Source organism: Callorhinus ursinus, unplaced genomic scaffold (genome assembly GCF_003265705.2).
Source record: "Callorhinus ursinus isolate GAN/ISIS: 27379988/994484 unplaced genomic scaffold, GSC_fseal_2.0 scaffold13, whole genome shotgun sequence".
Classification (NCBI taxonomy): Eukaryota; Metazoa; Chordata; class Mammalia; order Carnivora; family Otariidae; genus Callorhinus; species Callorhinus ursinus.
This window is the reverse complement of record NW_027397075.1, coordinates 43,947,195-43,966,154: the sequence shown is the minus strand read 5'-3', so window position 1 is coordinate 43,966,154 and position 18,960 is coordinate 43,947,195. Positions and strand designations below refer to the sequence as shown.

The window sequence follows — 18,960 nt, the reverse complement described above, 5'->3', positions numbered from 1 at the left end:
CTATCCTACAAGATATTAAAAAATATTTTGAAGCTATAATCCTTAAAACATCATAGCACAAGTACATGAACAGAAAAACAGAGCAATGGGATAGGAAACAGCCCCAGAAATACACTGAAATAATATAGAGGAAGTCAGAATATGGAAAAAAAGATACTTCAAATCAGTAAAGGAAAGATTATTCAATAAACATCACCGAACAAATGATTAATCATCCACACAAAAATAAAATTGGCACCATCTGGACAAAAATAAAATCTCTATTACATACATGTGACACAAATTAATTCTGGATGGATCAAAGAAATCATGAAATGATGAAAGTACGAGAGGGAAACATGGGGAAAAATTTTAATATTTTTATCACAAAGTGCTAAATTTTCCTTAATATATAAAAAGTTCCTCTAAATTAAGAAGAAAACATCAATCCAACGGGAAACAGATCCATATCCAAAACATATGAGCAGATATTTCACAGAAAATGAAATACAAATGGTTCTTGGTTACAGGAAAGGATGCTCAACACATTGGTCCATTTATATGGTACCAGTTAAATAAATTATGGTACACCTCTATAAAGGAATATTAAGCAGACATTAAAAAAAGTAAGGCAGCACTATCAATACTGATATAGAACAATCTCCAAGATAAAGAAAGCAAGTTATAGAATAGTGTGTGTAGTTTGCTACATACATGCTTATATATATATATAACATATCCTGCATGGATATATATAAAACTAGTAATAGATCTGTCTCCAGAAGGGAACTGGGTGGCTGGGAAACAATGATGGGAGGAAGAGTTTTAAAAATGAGTCTTTTGTGTTTTTTGAGGGTTTTTTTTTAAGATTTTATTTATTTATTTGACAGAGAGAGAGAGAGAGCACAAGCAGTGGGAGCAGCAGGCAAAGGGAAAGGGAGAAGGAGAAGCAGGCTCCCCGCTGAGCAGGGAGCCCAATGCAGGGCTCGATCCCAGGAGCCCAGGATCATGACTTGAACCAAAGGCAGACGCTTAACTGACTGAGCCACCCAGGTGGCCCGAGGTTTTTTTTAAAATATACATAGTACCTACTAAAAAAAAATATATATATATATATACATATATATATTTCAAGGCAAATTACGGCAGCAGGCTCAAAGCTAGGGAACTGGCCCAAGAAGAATGCACACATGTCCAATGGGAAAGAAGTATTTCCTCTGATAAAGCAACAAAGACACCCAAAAAGTTCTGGTAAATGCTTAGGTCCTTTCTGGTACTCATGTTCTATTTTTCTAACATTTTATCAACTTCTTTATAAGCCAATATTACTTTATTCAATAATTACTGAGCATCTACTGTATGTCAGCTATTATGCGAGGCACTGGTGATATAACCAGACTCTAGTACCTGTATATGGTAGTGTTGACAATACAGACATGTAATCAGCCAATTACAATACAAAGTGATTGTACTGTACTATCTCTTTGATGAGCTTAAGAACAGGGAGCTATAAACTACTGGGTGTGTCTAAGTGGCTGAGTGAAGGAAGGCTTCCTGGAGGAAGTAATGTGTAGGCTGAGGCATAGGAAGAATGAAGGAGAGAGAAAATAGCATATATAAAGGCCAAGAGGTGAGCAGCATGTCAAGTCCTTCAAAGAAATGAAGCTTAGCACACCAGGGATGGGCATAAGCAAGGAGTATGCTGAGAAATAAGTGGAGATGTAAAATCATGAAGGGTTTTTCAGGGCACATGAAATTTAGATTCTGCCTTAGAAAAATAAAAGTAAACAAGAAAACAGTTGCAAATCAGCATTTTAGAAAGATTCTCCAGATGAAAAATGGAAAACATACTGAAGGAGATTAAGATTAGAAGCAGAAATATAATTCAGAGCTGCTGAAATAATTTAAGAAGCCTGAACTAGTGTACTAGAAATGTTGAAATAGAGAATGAGTACAGGGGTGCCTGGGTGGCTCAGTTGTTAAGCGTCTGCCTTCGGCTCAGGTCATGATCCCAGGGTCCTGGGATGGAGCCCCACATCCGGCTCCTTGCTTTGCGAGAAGCCTGCTTCTCCCTCTCCCACTCCCCCTGCTTGTGTTCCCTCTCTCACTGTCTCTCTCTGTCAAATAAATAAATAAAATCTCTTCAAAAAAGAGAGAGAAATGGGTAGATGTGGAGATATACTTAGAAGGCAGAACCTACCGGACTTGAATGGGTATGAAAATGAGAGAAGAATCAAGGATGATCCTGGAAACCTGGTTGGATGATGGTGCCAACCACGGTGAGGGGTAGTGGCAGTTGTTGAGAGATGGTAGGTCCAGTGTAGGATGTTGTGACTCTGAAGTGTCTGAGGGAGAGCCAAGAAGAGATATATGTTTTTAGACCTACTGGCTGAGATCTGGGTTGGTGATAAAGCTTTCTCTTATTCTCTGTGAAATGAGAGAGAATCTGAGAATGAAAAGGACTATAAGACTTTTCAGGCAAAATTAAAGATGGATACCATAACTTATGATAATATCAGAGTTGTATAAATTTTTTCTAGCTTTACCCAGAGACTAGGTGTACATGTGTAAAAGGCAGGTAATTGCATTAATCAGAATTAGGCTTTTCCCATGTGGCTTTAACAGTTGAAAAACAGAGAGAACAGAGATGAGGATGACTATAATAGCATGAGAATGGATGAAATGGGAGAAGGTAGATCAGTAAGGAAACTAGAGATTTCTTTTAGGTCAAATAAGAAATTTAGAGTGAAGTGGAGAGTGTAGTTAGAACTAAAAACTTTAGGCTTACTAAAAAGAGCCAGGATGATCCCAAAGGCCTAAAGGGCTAGACTGGAATGGATATATATGGCAATCAATGTTATGTAAAGAAAAGCATTTTATATCTAATATACTAAATTAAAAAGTAAACACCTAGAACAAGACAAGGATACCCATTTACATTACTTCTATTTGACATAGTACTAGAAGGCCTAGTCAGATTAAGCAAGCAAGAAAAATAAAAGGAATCCTGGGGCATCTGACTGGCTCAGTCGGTAGAGCATGTGACTCTTGATTTGGGGTCATGAGTTTGAGTCTCACACTGGGTGTACAGATTACTTAAAAAAAAAAAAAGGAAGAGAGAAGGAATCCAAATTGTAAAGGAAGAAGGAAAATTATCTCTGTTTATAGACAACAAACATGATCTTATATGTAAAAAAAACCCAAAGATTCCACAAAAGCTGTAAGAACTAATAAACGAATTCAGCAAAGTTGTAGGATACAGAATCAACATGCAAAAATCAGCTGTCTTTCTGAACACTAACAATGAACAATCCAAAAAGGAAATTCAGAAAACAATTTCATTTAATATAGCATCAAAAAGAATAAAATACTTAGGAATAAACTTAACCAAGGAGGTGAAAGAACTATACCCTGAAAACCACAAAATGCTGCCTAAAGAAATCAGAGAAACCAATAAATGGAAAAACAACCCATAGACTGGAAAATTTAACATTGTTAAGATGCCAGTACCCCCCTAAGTGATCTAGAGATTCAACGAAATCCCTATCAAAATCCCAATGACATTTTTTGCAAAAATAAAAAAAAAAATTCCATCTTATTAAGCAACCCAGAATAGCCAAAACAATCTTGAAAAAGTAAAACAATATTGTATGGCATCTGAATGGCTCAGTCGGAGGAGAATGTGACTCTTAATCTTGGGGTTGTGAGTTTGAGCCCCACATTGGGTGTAGACATTACTTAAATAAATTAATTAATTTAATTAAATTTAAAAAAGACAAAGAAAGTTGGAGGTCTCACAGTTCCTGGTTTCAAATTTTGCTACAAAGCTACAGTAATCAAACCAGTGTGATAATGGCACAAAGACAGAAATATAGACCAATGGAATAAGATATAAAGCCTAAACCCTCATATATATGATCAAATGATTTTTGACAAGGGTTCCAAGACCATTCAGTGGGGAAAAGACATTTCAACAAATGATGCTGAGAAAACAGACTATCCACATGCAAAAAAATGAAGTTGGACCCCTACCTTAGGCCATATACAAAAACTAACTCAAAATGGGTCAAAGACCTAGACATATGATCTAAAATTATAAAACTCTTAAACATGGGGAAAAAGCTTCAAAATATTGAATTTGGCAATGATTTCTTGCATATGATACTAAAAGCACAGGCAACAAAAGAAAAAAATAAGTCAGGCGGACTTCATCAAAATTTAACACTGTTGTGCATCAAAGGACACTATCAATAGAGTGAAAGACAGTTCACAGAATGGGAGAAAATATTTGCAAATCATGTATCTGACAAGGGATTGACATCCAGAATATATAATGAATTCCTACAACTTAAAAATACAAACAATTCAATTTAAAAATGGGCAAAGGACACAAACAAAGAAGATATATAAAGGACCGATAATCAAATGAAAAGATGTTCAACATCACAAATCATTAGGGAAATGCGTATTAAAACCACAATGAGATACCACTTCACACTCAGTAAGATCCCTATTATCACAAATACAGAAAATAACAAATGTTGGTAAAGATGTGAAGAAACTGGAACACTTGTGTATGGCTGATGGGGACGTATAATGGTGTAGCCACTGTGGAAAATGCTATGGTGATTCCTCAAAATATTCAACAAAGAATTACCATATGATCAAGCAATTCCACTTCTGGGTACATACTCAAAAGAAATGAAAGCAAGGACTCAAATAAACATTTGTTTCCTATGCTCATAGGAGGATTCATCACAATAATGAAAAGGGGAAAGCAACCCAAGTGTCCGTAGATGGATATTTGGATAAACAAAATGCAGTATATACATATACTGATAACTAGTTTTAAAAAGCAAGGAAATTCTTTTTATTTTTTTAATTTTTAATTTATTTGAGAGAGAGGAGTAAGCGAGAGAGAGCAACAGCAGGGGAGGAGCCAAGGGAGAGGGAGAAGCAGACTCCCCGCTGAGCATGGAGCTGGACATGGGGCTCGATTCCGGGACCCTGGGATCAGACTCTGTGCCAAAAGCAGCTGCTTAACCGAATGAGCCACCCAGGCGCCCCTAAAAAGTAAGGAAATTCTGACACATGCTACCAACATGGAGGATCCTTGAAAATATTATGTTAAGTGAAATGAGTCAGTCATAAAAGGACAAATATTATAAAATTCCACTTATAGGAGATACTTCGAATAGTCAAATTCATGAAGGTAGAAAGTAGAATTGTGGTTGCTAGGAGCTAGGGAAATGGGGAGTTAGTTAAGAATTCAGAATTTCAGTTGGGGAAGAAGAAAAAGTTCTAGAGTGAATGGTGGTGATGGTTGAACAATGTGAATGTACTTAATGCCACAGAACTGCACACTTTCAAAATGGTTAAAATGGTAAATTTTATGTTATGTATATTTTGCTACAGTAAAAACAAAAAAGAAAGAAAACATAAGGGTAAATCTTAATGATCTTATATTTGGCAATGGTTTCTTAAGTATGACACCAAGAGCACAACTGACAAAAAAAAAAAAATAGATAAACTGGACTTACATCAAACTTAAAACCTGTGCACCAAACGATACTATCAAAAAGTGAAAAGAACCCACAGAAAGGAAGAAGATACCTGCAAATCATGTATCTGACAGTGGTCTACTACCCAGAATATATAAAGAACTCTCAAATCTTAACAACAAAAAGACAAACAACTCAATTTAAAAAGGGGTGAAGGACTTAAACAGACATTCCTCCAAAGGAGATTCAGGCTTTTTTAACAAGTACATGAAAAGATATCAACATCATCAGTTGTTAAAGAAATACAAATCAAAATCAAGCAAGATGTGATATCGCTTTGCCCCCAGTATAATGGTTACTAAAAAGAACTAAGTGTTGGCAAAGCAGTGGAGAAATTAGAACCCTCATGCATTGCCAGTAGAAATGTAAAATGGTGTGATTCCTGTGGAAATAGTTTTGAGGTTCCCCAATAACATCAAATTACCATACAACTCTGAAATTCTACTCTTAGGTACAGAACCAAAGAACTGAAAAGAAGCGTTCAAAAACACATACATGAATTGCTCACAGCAATTATTCACAACTGCCAAAAAATGGAAATTACCCAACTGTCCATCAACTGAAGAAATGATACAATAACATGTGGTATACCCGTACAACGGTATAATATTTAGCCATAAAAAAAGAATGAAGTATTGTTACATGCTACATGATGAACCTTGAAAACATATGCCAAGTTAAAGAAGCCACTGATTATGATTCTATTTATATGAAATACCCAGAATAGGCAAATCCGTTGAAACAGAAAGCAGATTAGTTGTTGCCACGGTCTGTGATGAGGGGGAAATAGGGAGTGACTGCTTAGCAAGTACAAGGTTTCCTTTTGGGGTAACGAAAATGTGAAACAAGAAAGTAGCAACAGTCACACAATACTGTTAAGTGTATGAATGCCAATGAACTTTACACTTTAAAGTGGTTAATATGGTGAATTTTATGTTGTGCAAATTTTACCTCAATTTTTTAAAAAAGCTCCCTCTTCATCAGTCTTACCTGACAGTTAATATCAGCTCTATATTGTAGCAGGACTGTAACTAGTTCCTTATGTCCTCGATCACATGCCCAATGGAGTAGAGCTCTTCCCTAAAAACACACAAAAAAAGAAATGAATTTGTTGTTCCAGTTATGAGGCCAGGTAAAACATACTTTTTTTCTTTGAGAATCATGTATATATTTCATTATTATATTTATCTGAGTATAATTGACACACAATGTTACATTAGTTTCAGGTGTACAACACAGTGATTCAACTTCTCTATATGTTATGCTATTCTCACCGCAAGTGTAACTACCATCTGTCACCATACAATTCTATTATAGTATCAGTGACCGTATTCCCTATGCTGTGCCTCTTATTCCTGTGATTTATTCATTACACAACTAAAAGTCTGTATCTCCCACTCCCCTTCACCCATTTTTCCCATGCCCCCAGCCCCCTTCCCTCCGACAATCATCAGTTTGTTCTGTGTATTTATAGATCTGATTCTGCTTTTTGTTTATTCATTTGTTTTGTTTTTTAGATTCCACAAGTGAAATCATATGGTATTTGTCTTTATTAGTCTGATTTATTTCACTTAGCATAACATCCTTTAGGTCCATCCATATTGCTTGCCATTCTCATCCTTTTTTACAAGAGCATAATATTTGTATGCATGTGTGTGTTGTGTACACATATCGATATATCACAACTTCTTTATCCATTTTTCTATCAATGGACACTTAGGCTGCTTCCACATCTTGGCTACTGTATGTAATTCTGCAATAGACATAGGGGTGCATTTATCTTTTCAAATTAGTGTTTTTGTTTTCTTTGGGTAAATACCCAGTAGTGAAATTATTGGATCATACAGTATTTTTGGGGGGGGATCATATTTCTATTTTTTTAAAGATGTTATTTATTTATTTGTTTATTTGAGAGAGAGAAAGCACGTGCATGAGCAGGGAGAGGGGCAGAGGAAGAGAGAAAAGCAGACTCCCCTGCTGAGCAGGGAGCCCGATGCGGGGCTCAATCCCAGGACCCCAGGATCACGACCTGAGCCAAAGGCAGACACTCAACTGACTGAGCTACCCAGGCACCGCTGGTATTTCTATTTTTATTATTTTGAGGAACCTCCATACTGTTTTCCACAGTGGCTACACCAATTCACGTTCCCACCAACAATGCAGGAGGGCTCCTTTTTCTCCACATCCTCTACAACACTTATTATTTCTTTTGTTTTTGATTTTAGCCATTCTGACAGATATGAGGTAATATCTCTTTGTGGTTTTTTTCTGCATTTTGCTGATGATTACTATGTTGAGCATCTTTTCATGTGTCTATTGGCCATCTGTATGTCTTTGGAAAAATGTCTATTCAGATCCTCTGCCCACTTTTTAATTGGGTTATTTTTTTGGTGTTGAGGCACACAAACTCTTCATATATTTTGGATATTAACCCCTCATTGGACATATCACTTGGAAATATCTTTTCCCATTCAGTAGGTTGCCTTTTTGTTTTGCTGATGATTTCCTTGGTTGTGCAAAAGCTTTTTATTTTGATAGAGTCCCAATAGTTTATTTTTGCTTTTGCCTTAGGAGACTTACCAAGAAAAATGTTGCTATGGCCTATGCCAGAGAAATTACTACCTGTGTTCCATTCTAGGATTTTTATGGTTTCAGGTCTTACATTTAGGTCTTTAATCCATTTTGAGTTTATTTTTGTGGATGGTGTGAGAAAGTGATCCAGTTTCATTCTTTTACAGGTACCTGTCTACTTTTCTCAACACCATTTATTGAAGAAACTATTTTTTCCCTATTGTATGTTTTTGTCTTTGTCATAGATGAATTGACCATATGAGCATGAGTTTGTACTTGGGTTCCCTACTCTGTTCCATTCATCTATGTGCCTACTTTGTGCAAACACCATACTGCTTTGATGACTACAGCTTTGTAGTCTTACCTTGAAATCTGGAATTATGATACCTGCAGTTTTTTCTTTCTCAAGATTGCTTTGGATATTCAGCCTCTTTTGTGGTTCCATCCAAATTTTAGGATTATTTGTTCTTGTTCTGTGAAAAATGCTGTTGGTATTTTGATAGAGATTGCACTGAATCTGTTGATTGCTTTGGGTATGAACATTTTAACAATATTGGTTCTTTCAATCCATGAGCAGGGACTATCTTTCCATTTGTTTGTGTTGTCTTTAATTTCTTTCATCAATGTTTTATAGTTTTTAGAGAACAGGTCTTTCACCTCTTTGGTTAAGTTTAGTCCTAGGTATTTTATTTTACTATTTTTGGTGCAATTGTAAATGAAATTTTTTCTTAATTTCTCTGTTATTTTGTTATTAGTATACAGAAATGCTGATTTCTGGGTATTAATTTTGTATCTTACAACTTCACTGAATTCATTTATCAGTTCTAGTAGTTTTCTGGTGGAGCCTTTAGGGTTTTCCATGTATAGTATCATGTCATCTGCAAAGAGGGACAGTTTAACCTCTTCCTTACCAATATGGATGCCTTGTATTTCTTTCTCTTTTATAATTGCTATTGCTAGGACTTCCAGCACTATACTGAATTAAGTGGTGAGAGTGGACATCTTTGTCTTGTTCCTGATCTTAGAGAAAAAGCTCTCAATTTTTCACCATTGAGTATGGTGTTAGCTATGGGTGTTTCATATATGGCTCTTATTATGTTGAGGTATTTTCCCCTCTAATTTGTTGAGTTCCTATCATGAACAGATGTCAAATTTTGTCAAATGCTTTTTCTGCATCTACTGAGATGATCACATGATTTTCATCCTTCATTTTGTTGATGTGGTGTATCACGTTGATTGGCTTGTGACTACTGAACCATCCTTGGATCCCCAGAAAAAAATCCCACTTGGTGGGGGTGAATGATCCTTTTTTTAATTTTTTAACTTTTTTTTAAGATTTTATTTATTTGACAGAGCGAGACACAGCGAGAGAAGGAACACAAGCAGGGGGAGTGGGAGAGGGAGAAGCAGGATTCCCGCGGAGCAGGGAGCCCGATGCGGGGCTCGATCCCAGAACCCAGGGATCATGACCTGAGCCGAAGGCAGACACTTAACAGCTGAGCCACCCAGGTGCCCCTGAATGATCCTTTTAATGTACTGTGAATGTGGCTTGCTAATATTTTGTTGAGGATTTTTGCATCTATGTTCATCAGGGATATTGACCCGTGGTTTTCTTTTTTGGTGGTGTCCGTGCACAACTTTGGTATCAGGGTAATGCCGGCTTCGTAGAATGTATTTTAAAGCTTTCCTTCCTCTTCTATTTTTTGGAATAGTTTAAGGACAACAGGTATTAACTCTTCTTTAAATGTTTGATAGAATTTACCTGTGGATCTAGAATTTACCTAGATGTTTATTTTTTGGTAGTTTTTTGATTACCAATTCAATTTTGTTACTAGGATTTTCAGATTTTCTATTTCTTCCTGATTTAGTTATAGATGACTATATGTTTCTAGGAATTTATCCATTTTTTCTAGGTTGTCCAATTTGTTGGCATACAATTTTTCCTATTAGTCTCTTAAAATGCTTTGTATTTCTGTGGTGTCAGATGTTACTTCTCCTTTGTTTCTAACTTTATTTGGGTCCTTTTTTGCCCCCCCCCCCATGAGTATGGCTAAGGGTTATCAATTTTATCTTCTCAAAGAACCTCCTACTGATTTCACTGATTTTTTTTTTAGTCTTTATGTCATTTCTTTATGCTCTGATTTTTATTATTTCCTTTCTTCCACTCACCTTGGGTTTTGTTCTTTTAAGGTGTAAGGTTAGATTGTTTATTTAAGCTTTTTCTTGTTTCTTGAGGCAGGCCTGTATTGCTATACATTTCCTTCTAAGAACTGCTTTTGCTGCACCCCAAAGATTTTGGATCTTTGTGTTTTCATTTTTATTTGTCTCCATGTTTTTTATTTCTTCTTTGACTTCTTCACTGACCCACTCGTTGTTTAGTAGCATGTTGTTTAGCCTCCACGTTTGTGTTTTTTCCAGTTTTTTTCTTGTAATTGATTTCTAGTTTCATACTGTTGTGATCAGAAAAAAATGCATGGTGCGATTTCACATTCTTAAAATATTTGAGACCTGTTTTGTGGCCTAACATGTGATTATTCTGGAGAATGTTCCATGAGCACTTGAAAAGAATGTGTATTCTGTTGTTTTTGGATGGAACTTTCTATATATATGTTATATCCATCTGTTATAATGTGTCATTCAATGATACTGTTTCTTTATGGATTTTCTGCCTAAATCTATCCATTGATGTAAGTGGGTTGTTAAATTCCCTACTATTACTGTATTACCATCAATTTCTCTCTTTATGTCCATTAATATTTGCTTTATGTATTTAGGTGCTCCAATGTTAGGTGCAAGATATTTACAATTCTTATAACTTCTTGTTGAATTGATCCCTTTATCATTATGTAATGCCCTTCTTTGTCTCTTGCTACAGTGTTTCTTTTTTTTAAGATTTTATTTATTCATTTGAGAGTCAGAGACAGAGACAGAGAGAGCACAAGCAGGGGGAGAGGCAGAGGGAGAAGGAGAAGCAGATTCCCCGCTGAGCTGGAAGCCCAACATGGGGCTCGATTCCAGGACCTGGAGATCATGACCTGATCCGAAGGCAGACGCTCAAACGTCTGAGCCATCCAGGCGCTCCTACAGTGTTTGTTTTAAAGTCTATTTTGTCTGATGTAAGTATTGCTACCCCAGCTTGTTTCTTGCTTCCATTTGCATGGTAAATGTTTTTCCATCTCTTCATTTTCAGTCTATGTGTCTTTAGATCAGAGGTGAGTCTCCTGAAGGCAGCATATAGATGGGTCTTTTTTATCCATTCCGCCACCCTGTATCTTTTGATTGTAGCATTTAGGCCATTCAAGTAATTATTAATAAGTATGTCCTAAAAGATACAATGTTTTAAGAAAGACAAAGTAATATGTAAAACTGCAGGTTAATTATTCTAAGAATAGTTGATAGAAAATCCTCCATGGGAAAGGCAATAGGCTTTTCTAAATCAATTGGAAATCCTGAGTTCTACTTCTGGAATCCATTATGCACGAGCCCAATGACTTACTTCAGCCTGATCCATTTCCTCACCCACAGAGTAAAGAAAAGGATAATACTAACAGCAGTAACACCGATTAGTACTTGTTGAATGAATCAACTATAAGATAATGCGTTGTTAATTTTAAAGTACTTTATAAATGTAAAATAGTTTTCTTAAATTATTATGTTCACTTCTTCTGGTGAAAGAAATCTTATGGTTAAAATATGAGTACTTAAACTTAGGTAGAAATTACAATCAGTATATCTAAATTAACTCATATATTCCTTACAATGTAAGAAAATTTAGTCAGTTTGAAACTAAGCACTGCCCATTAATATCCCAAATTTACACTGTGAAATATCAAAAAAAACCCACTAATACAGTCTGCTAGTGTCTATCTTCAAATGTTGCACTTGCAAAACAGAATAGATGACTGTTAGGAGACAAAGTACTAAATATGAAACATTTAACCACTGTCTACCAAAGACTCACAGTTACTACCAACATGTTACTTCTATTCTCCACTTTCAGAAAATCTTGATTTAGTTAATTAAAGAAGCTCACTTGGTCCAAAAAAAAAAAAAAAAAAAAAAAACCCAGAAGCTAAGGGCTTTTCTGAAGAAATGAGTGGTATATAGTTTAAACCTACTCTTTGAGGGTAGAAGTGATGTTGTCATTTTTAAAGAATGTAATGTTTTTCTACATTAAGTTGAAATCCCTACTTTATGTCATTTTAGAAAAGATTTAAGAAGATATAAGCAGGGACAAAGATGGTTTTAAAGTAAAAAGTACTTTTCAAGAAAGCTTTTCTAAACCCACTTTATACTCTTTATCTTTCAGACTCTCTTCATGCACCTAGTAGTTCGACTAATTAAACCAGGATTTATTCTTGAAGAAAACAAGAAAAAAACAAAGACAACTTCTTCCCTTCAAATTATTCTTCTCCTTTTCTTCCATTTGCTCAATTTATTTACTTGTGAATATGTTTTCCTACAGGCTTACGCAAAATCCAAAGAGGAAGGAAAGCAGAAAAATTTTTAAATGTGGGCAAATTCTTCACAATTTGTTATAGCAGCAAAACTATTTTGTTCAGAGCCCACTAAGAATATCTTTTAATGGAGACAGTTCTAAAAGCCAAGTAAAAAATGTATTGTCTAGTAGAGAAAAAGAGTTTCCCATGTTAAAATTTCTGTAGCTCTAATATGTATTAACCTGCTGTTACTAAGGCACAAATTCCAAAACCCTTCATAGGGACAATCAGATACTGTAATAAGACTCTTGGGAAAAATACCAATGTATAAAATATTCTATAGTTCTATTTAACTGTTTCACAGATTTTACATTAAGAGAATCAGGATTTCAAAGTCTCTAATTCTAATTTTAAGTGTATATTTTATGGCTATTAAGTTAAACTATTAACAAGAATTACTGCACAGTTAAAATGACGTGTGATATACTTACATGGGGCACCCACCAAAGTACCTAATAGTTAAGTAAGAAAACATAATATTAATATATCTAGGACTTTTACTTCAAACTGTACAGATAATTTCTACTTCTCAACTAGGTTCCTGCTTTCTCCTCAGGTTTAACCCAATAGGGTTATATCGACTAACGCTAAAATATAAATCCTTAGCCATTGTGATGGGAAAGCAGACAAGCAACACATTTTACTGTTAATGGGAGTTATATTTTAAATTTCCCATATGTGGTGCCAAAAATTTACTTTAGGGGAAACACCTATGACTGGACCCCAGTAGTGATTTCCACTTTAGATATATTTTCCAGAACGGTAGCACTAGTCTAGCAATGTTTTAAGGAGGATGATGTGCTCTCAGACATTTACACTACGCTTTTTAATACGTTTTTCGACCCATGATGTAATTAATTTTTGTAACACATTATTTTAATGGTACACTAATTAACCTTGAATTAGAATGAATTCTCTGACAATGACTTTCTGTAGAAGTGCTGAAGATATCTACATTAAGACCACCTAATGATTAATATTTTTACACAGTATTAAGAAGCCCAAAACAAGAGCAAGATTAAACATACCTGTAAATAAACAAAGATAAAATAAATCAGGCTTTGGAATTTTACCTTCAAAATGTTCTATACTTAAATGAAGAAAGACCAGCACAACCAGGTGTCTGAATGTGATCTCTTCAGATCGCATAAATCTTTCCCCTTTTACTTCAAATTATAAAGTTCCTGTGAACATGCTCTAAGATTATTAATTCAAGGAATAATATAACCAGTAATTTGCAGAGATGTTATCCTCATAACCATTCGGGACAAAATCAGGAAGCAAACACCTGTGTTTTCTTCCTTTTCTCTTTGGTAACCACACACATATCTCAACAAATACAATGGAATTATTAAATTATTTCAGATACAGGATTTCATAATCTCTCCTCTAAGAGAAAAACCATGAAGTATATACATATCAAAGTGACAAGTTTCTTAAAGACTATCCCAATTCATAAAGTAGTTCACCTATTTTTTATATAATTGCTTTATTTTCTTTTTTTTTAAAGATTTTATTTATTTATTTGAGAGAGAGAGAGAATGAGAGATAGAAAGCATGAGAGGGAAGAGGGTCAGAGGGAGAAGCAGACTCCCTGCTGAGCAGGAAGCCCGATGCGGGACTCGATCCCGGGACTCCAGGATCATGACCTGAGCCGAAGGCAGTCGCTTAACCAACTGAGCCACCCAGGCACCCTAATTGCTTTATTTTCTATGAATGATACAATCTCCTACAAATTTTCAAGTTAAATGTACTTTTACTATACCACAAAAGCTGACAATTCTTTGTTTCTAGTTTTAACAAGTCTCCTGAAAAAATATCCTACAAGTATTTAGGAGATTGGGGGAAAGTCATTATTTAAAGGAAGTTTTGGCCACAAGAAGACTAAGAAGCACTATTTGTAGAGCTCTGGATAAATGCTGGAATTCGAATACAGTAAAACACAGGGGGTAAAAAAGAGTTCTCATCTGTTAACCACAAGTGCAAATACTGTCCTACCTCAGACAGATGAATGACTCTTAAGTGCTTTGAAAGTGCAGGGTGGCAGCTAACCTATTAAGTGGTATTACTTTCATATCTTATGGAAAATACAGAGTGGGTCTTAATATTTTAAATGCTTCTTTGATATCCTTAGTTACTTGTCCTTATACCTGTAGAATCTTTTTAAAACTAGATTTTCTCCTGATACCACAAATTAAATGAAAAACGAATGCATTATAAAACGAGTCTTGATGTTCTTATGGTATTTTGAGAACACATACAAAACGTACACCATAAGTACAGTAGACAGAAACATAGCAAAGTTAGTATATTTAAATTTGTGAGAGTTATCTTGTTATTCTGTGCAAAAGAAATACTGCAAACAGACTGACTTGAACTTCTCTCTGCAAACACACTGGGTTTAAACTGACAATTGTGGTGGAGACGGACTGCGGCTACCGACAACCTTCCGCGTCTCTGTCCCCCCTGTCATCCCCATCGTCTACCTTTGCTGCTATGGCTGCTAGAGCAGCTGGCTACCTGCGGCACCACGAACTACACAAGGCCTCCCACTTACCCCTCCCTCTCAACAGTGACCCAACAGTGTTGTTTCAAAAACGTAAAGACAGGATTAGGATCAGGAGGCAGTGTAAGGTGCCAAGATGCGCCTAGCAGGGAAGGCAGTGGCTCCTCATAGGATACTTCATTTACCAGCCTTAGAGAGAATACCACATACCAGTATGTGTGATACATATTTAAATCAGCAACTACTCGATCTCTTTCACTGGCTAAGATCTAAGGTAAAGAGAAACGCTGTTGCTGAGTTAACAGGGAATTGAGAAGCATTTTAAATTTACTACTTTAAAAAATCTCTTCACACGGAGTTACTAAGCCATAACGTTAGTGACTTAAGGATGAAGAAATAAGCAAGGGAGTTATTACTTTATCCTGTATAAAATAAGTAATAATAAGTTGCCATGAAAACAGCCCAGGTGGGGCACCGGGGTGGCTCAGTCATTAAGCGTCTGCCTTTGGCTCAGGCCGTGATCCCGGGGTCCTGGGATCGAGCCCCGCATCAGGCTCCCTGCTCAGCGGGAAGCCAGCTTCTCCCTCTCCCACTCCCCCTGTTTGTGTTCCCTCTCTCGTTGTGTCTCTCTCTGTCAAATAAATAAATAAAATCTTAAAAAAAAAGAAAACAGCCCAGGTGTCCATCACAAGGCAATGGATAATGATATATTTATATGATGGAATATTACTCAGTAATACAAGAAAGAACTGATTTACAGAACAAAGTGAGTGAATCTCAAAACATAATGTTAAATGAAAGAAAACTTACACAGAAAGTACATATTATGATTCCATTTACATAAAGTTCTAAAACTTACAAAACCAATCTATGGTAGAAAAATTATAAGAACAATGGTTACATTTGTGGAATTAGAAGAACGAACCAGCTGGGAAGGGGCATGATGGAACTTTCTGAGGTGATAGTAATGTTCTATATCTTGACAGGAGTTTCACTTACATAGGTATATTAACTGAATGTGCAGTTAAGATTTGTGCATTTCACCATATGTAAATGCTATCTCAAAAGAAAAAATACTGAATTCTAGTGATATGATGCTGAAGCATTTAGAAGGTAATGTGTTGTCTGCAAAATACTCTGAAATGCATCTAAAATAAGATTGACTGATGGACAGAAAGATGGATAGATATTGATAAAGCCAGCACAGTAAAATATTAGTGGTAGAATCTAGGTGGTAGGGATATAGATGTTCACTGTAAATTTCTTTCAACTTTGCTGTATGCTTAAAATTTTCCATAGTAAAGTGTTGGAAAAAAATGAAACAAAAATTTGTACACCCACATTCATAGCAACATTATTCATAATAGCCAAAATATGAAAGCAACTCGTGTCCAAAGACAGATAAACGAAATGTGGTATAGACATACAATGCAATATTATTTAGTTTTAAAAAGCAAGGAAATTCTGACACATGTTATAACATAGATGAACCTGAAGACGTTATGCTAAGTGGAGTAAGTCAGTCACAAAGGACAAATACTTGTGATTCCATTTCCATGAGATACCTAAAGTAGTTACATTCATGGAGATAGAAGGCAGAATGGTGGTTGCTGGGGGGGTGGGCGGGTGGAGATGGGGGAGGGAATGAGGAGTTAGTGTTTAATGAGTACAGACTTTTGGTTGGGGAAGATGAAAAAATTCTATAGATGGATGGTGGTGATAGTGCAAGTGAATGTATTTAGTGCCACAGCAAAATGGCTAAAATGGTAAATTTTATGTTATGTGTATTTTACCACAATAAAAAATAAGTTGCCAAAGCTCATAAGATTTAACCTACTTTTACTACCTTCTGATTTTGTACTAAATATGAGCTTCTGATATAAAGTTAGGCTTGATTTTGAAATGGTGCTGCCTGCACTAATGCAAATGAGAATGTGACAGTTTAGAATGCATTTCTCAATTATTAGTGTGAATGAACAAATGCCTTCAAATTACTATTTTAATCAAATATACAATCAAAATAACATATACTGAAATGTAAAAAGTTATTTAAGGACATACATTTTTTTTCCTTTCTCAAATCTTAAATAAAAGCATAAATTTAGCCTCAATATACTGACTCTGCTTCTTAAACCTTTTGTTAATAATGTTAAGACTATCAGTTTCACGAAATTTTGCAGCAGTTTCTCAAGGCAAAAACATGTAAATTGTACTCTGACATGGGCTACAAATTTAAAGCAAAGCAAGAAGGGAAAGGGATGGAGAGAAAAGTAACTTCCTTCAAAGCATTTGAAAGAACCAACAGACATATGGAGAATGGTATAGTAAGTATTAACTACAAAACTTGTTTCTTTTTTTTTATAAAACTTTTTTCTGTTATGTGAAATACAATGTCCTATTTACAGTACCAGCTGGAAACACCATGTAATTTTCTCCAATTAGAAATACGTGCCTTACTATATTAGCAATTACAGCTTGAATAAAAAAAGATATATACCAGGAACTATACTTATTCATAATAACTTCATTATGAAATACGAATTATTTAAAAGCATTTTATATATATGTTCATGTGCCATGACAGTTATAGATCCAAATATATACATTTCCAGCAATATATGATTGTGTTTATTTCAATATGTGGAAAAGCAAGCATATCATTTATGACTATAAATTAAATTTCTATGACTATGACTTATTTTATGACTATAATTAAATTTATGTGCTTACAGCAAATTTTTAGTGCAATAAATGTAATTTTTGTCATCTAAGGCAAGACTGAAATTGGGCTGAACTTGCTGGATGAACATTTTAAATAAACTCAGATACCATCCCAAAGAATCCTAGGTAATCAGTAATGAATCTCTCAAGCTCAAATATCAGATAGATGGACACAAAGAACTGGATGTCCTTTCAAAACTAATTGTCACCCAACTTATTATAGTAGGGAAATGTCTTTTTTTATAAAGGGGTTAAGAGTATTTAGCTAGCAATTTAATTCTGACATTTCATATTTTTAGGCCATCATCAAGGCTTACCAAGTTGTTGTTTTATTTGCTAGAGCTTTAAAAGTCATGAAGCAATACCATTTATTTTATTTAGGATGTTAACTTTGATTCTAATTTTAAGCTCTCATTTCCCTCATGTTCTTAAATTAATTCATACAAATCCCTGATTAATAATAAAAGGCTTGCCATCAGTATTCAAGGCCCAGCCTGAGATGTCATGGCTGAGAGGGCAGAAATCTGCTTGGAGCAATGAGAGAACCCAACTGAATTCTTGGCGTCTCAGTCTATGAATGTGTAAGCACTTCATCTGTTCCTGGAAACACAATGTTCTGGCAGGCTGGGGGTAAAGGTAGCTGCATGGGTAACAAACTGGAAGACCTGGAAACCATACTACATCAAAGTAACTGAATGACAGAAGCACTACATTTTACAAGTTTCTTTTATCTTTAAAAAAAAAATTGTGTTAGTGTAAGCTATTTGTGTTCTAGACGTTTTATTCCTATCAATGCTGTCCAGTGATCTTGGCAAAGGTCGTGCGGTAGATTTGCCTTTTAGTACTATTTCATAAAAGAAATTGTTGGGGCGCCTGGGTGGCTCAGTCGATAAGCGTCTGCCTTCGGCTCAGGGCATGATCCCAGGGTCCTGGGATCGAGCCCCACTTTGGGCTCCCTGCTCCGCGAGAAGCCTGCTTCTCCCTCTCCCACTCCCCCTGCTTGTGTTCCCTCCTCTCACTGTGTCTCTCTCTGTCAAATTAATAAATAAAATCTTAAAAAAAAATAAAGGAAATTGTTGAAAATCAGAGAATAACACTAGCAGGGCCAATTGGAAATCACATA

The 18,960-nt window shown here is 35.5% G+C and overlaps 1 protein-coding gene across 4 annotated transcripts in view; it reads right to left on the bottom strand.

Annotated features, from left to right (window-relative positions):
* The window catches only part of ACBD6 (acyl-CoA binding domain containing 6), a 216,185-nt gene that overhangs the window by 99,713 nt on the left and 97,512 nt on the right, over positions 1-18,960 (bottom strand). For all 4 annotated transcript variants that reach the window (XM_073900163.1, XM_025877881.2, XM_073900164.1 and 1 more), the window contains one exon: positions 6,531-6,620. In XM_073900163.1, coding sequence (XP_073756264.1) covers positions 6,531-6,620 — 90 coding nt within the window. The remainder of the gene's footprint in view (positions 1-6,530; positions 6,621-18,960) is intronic.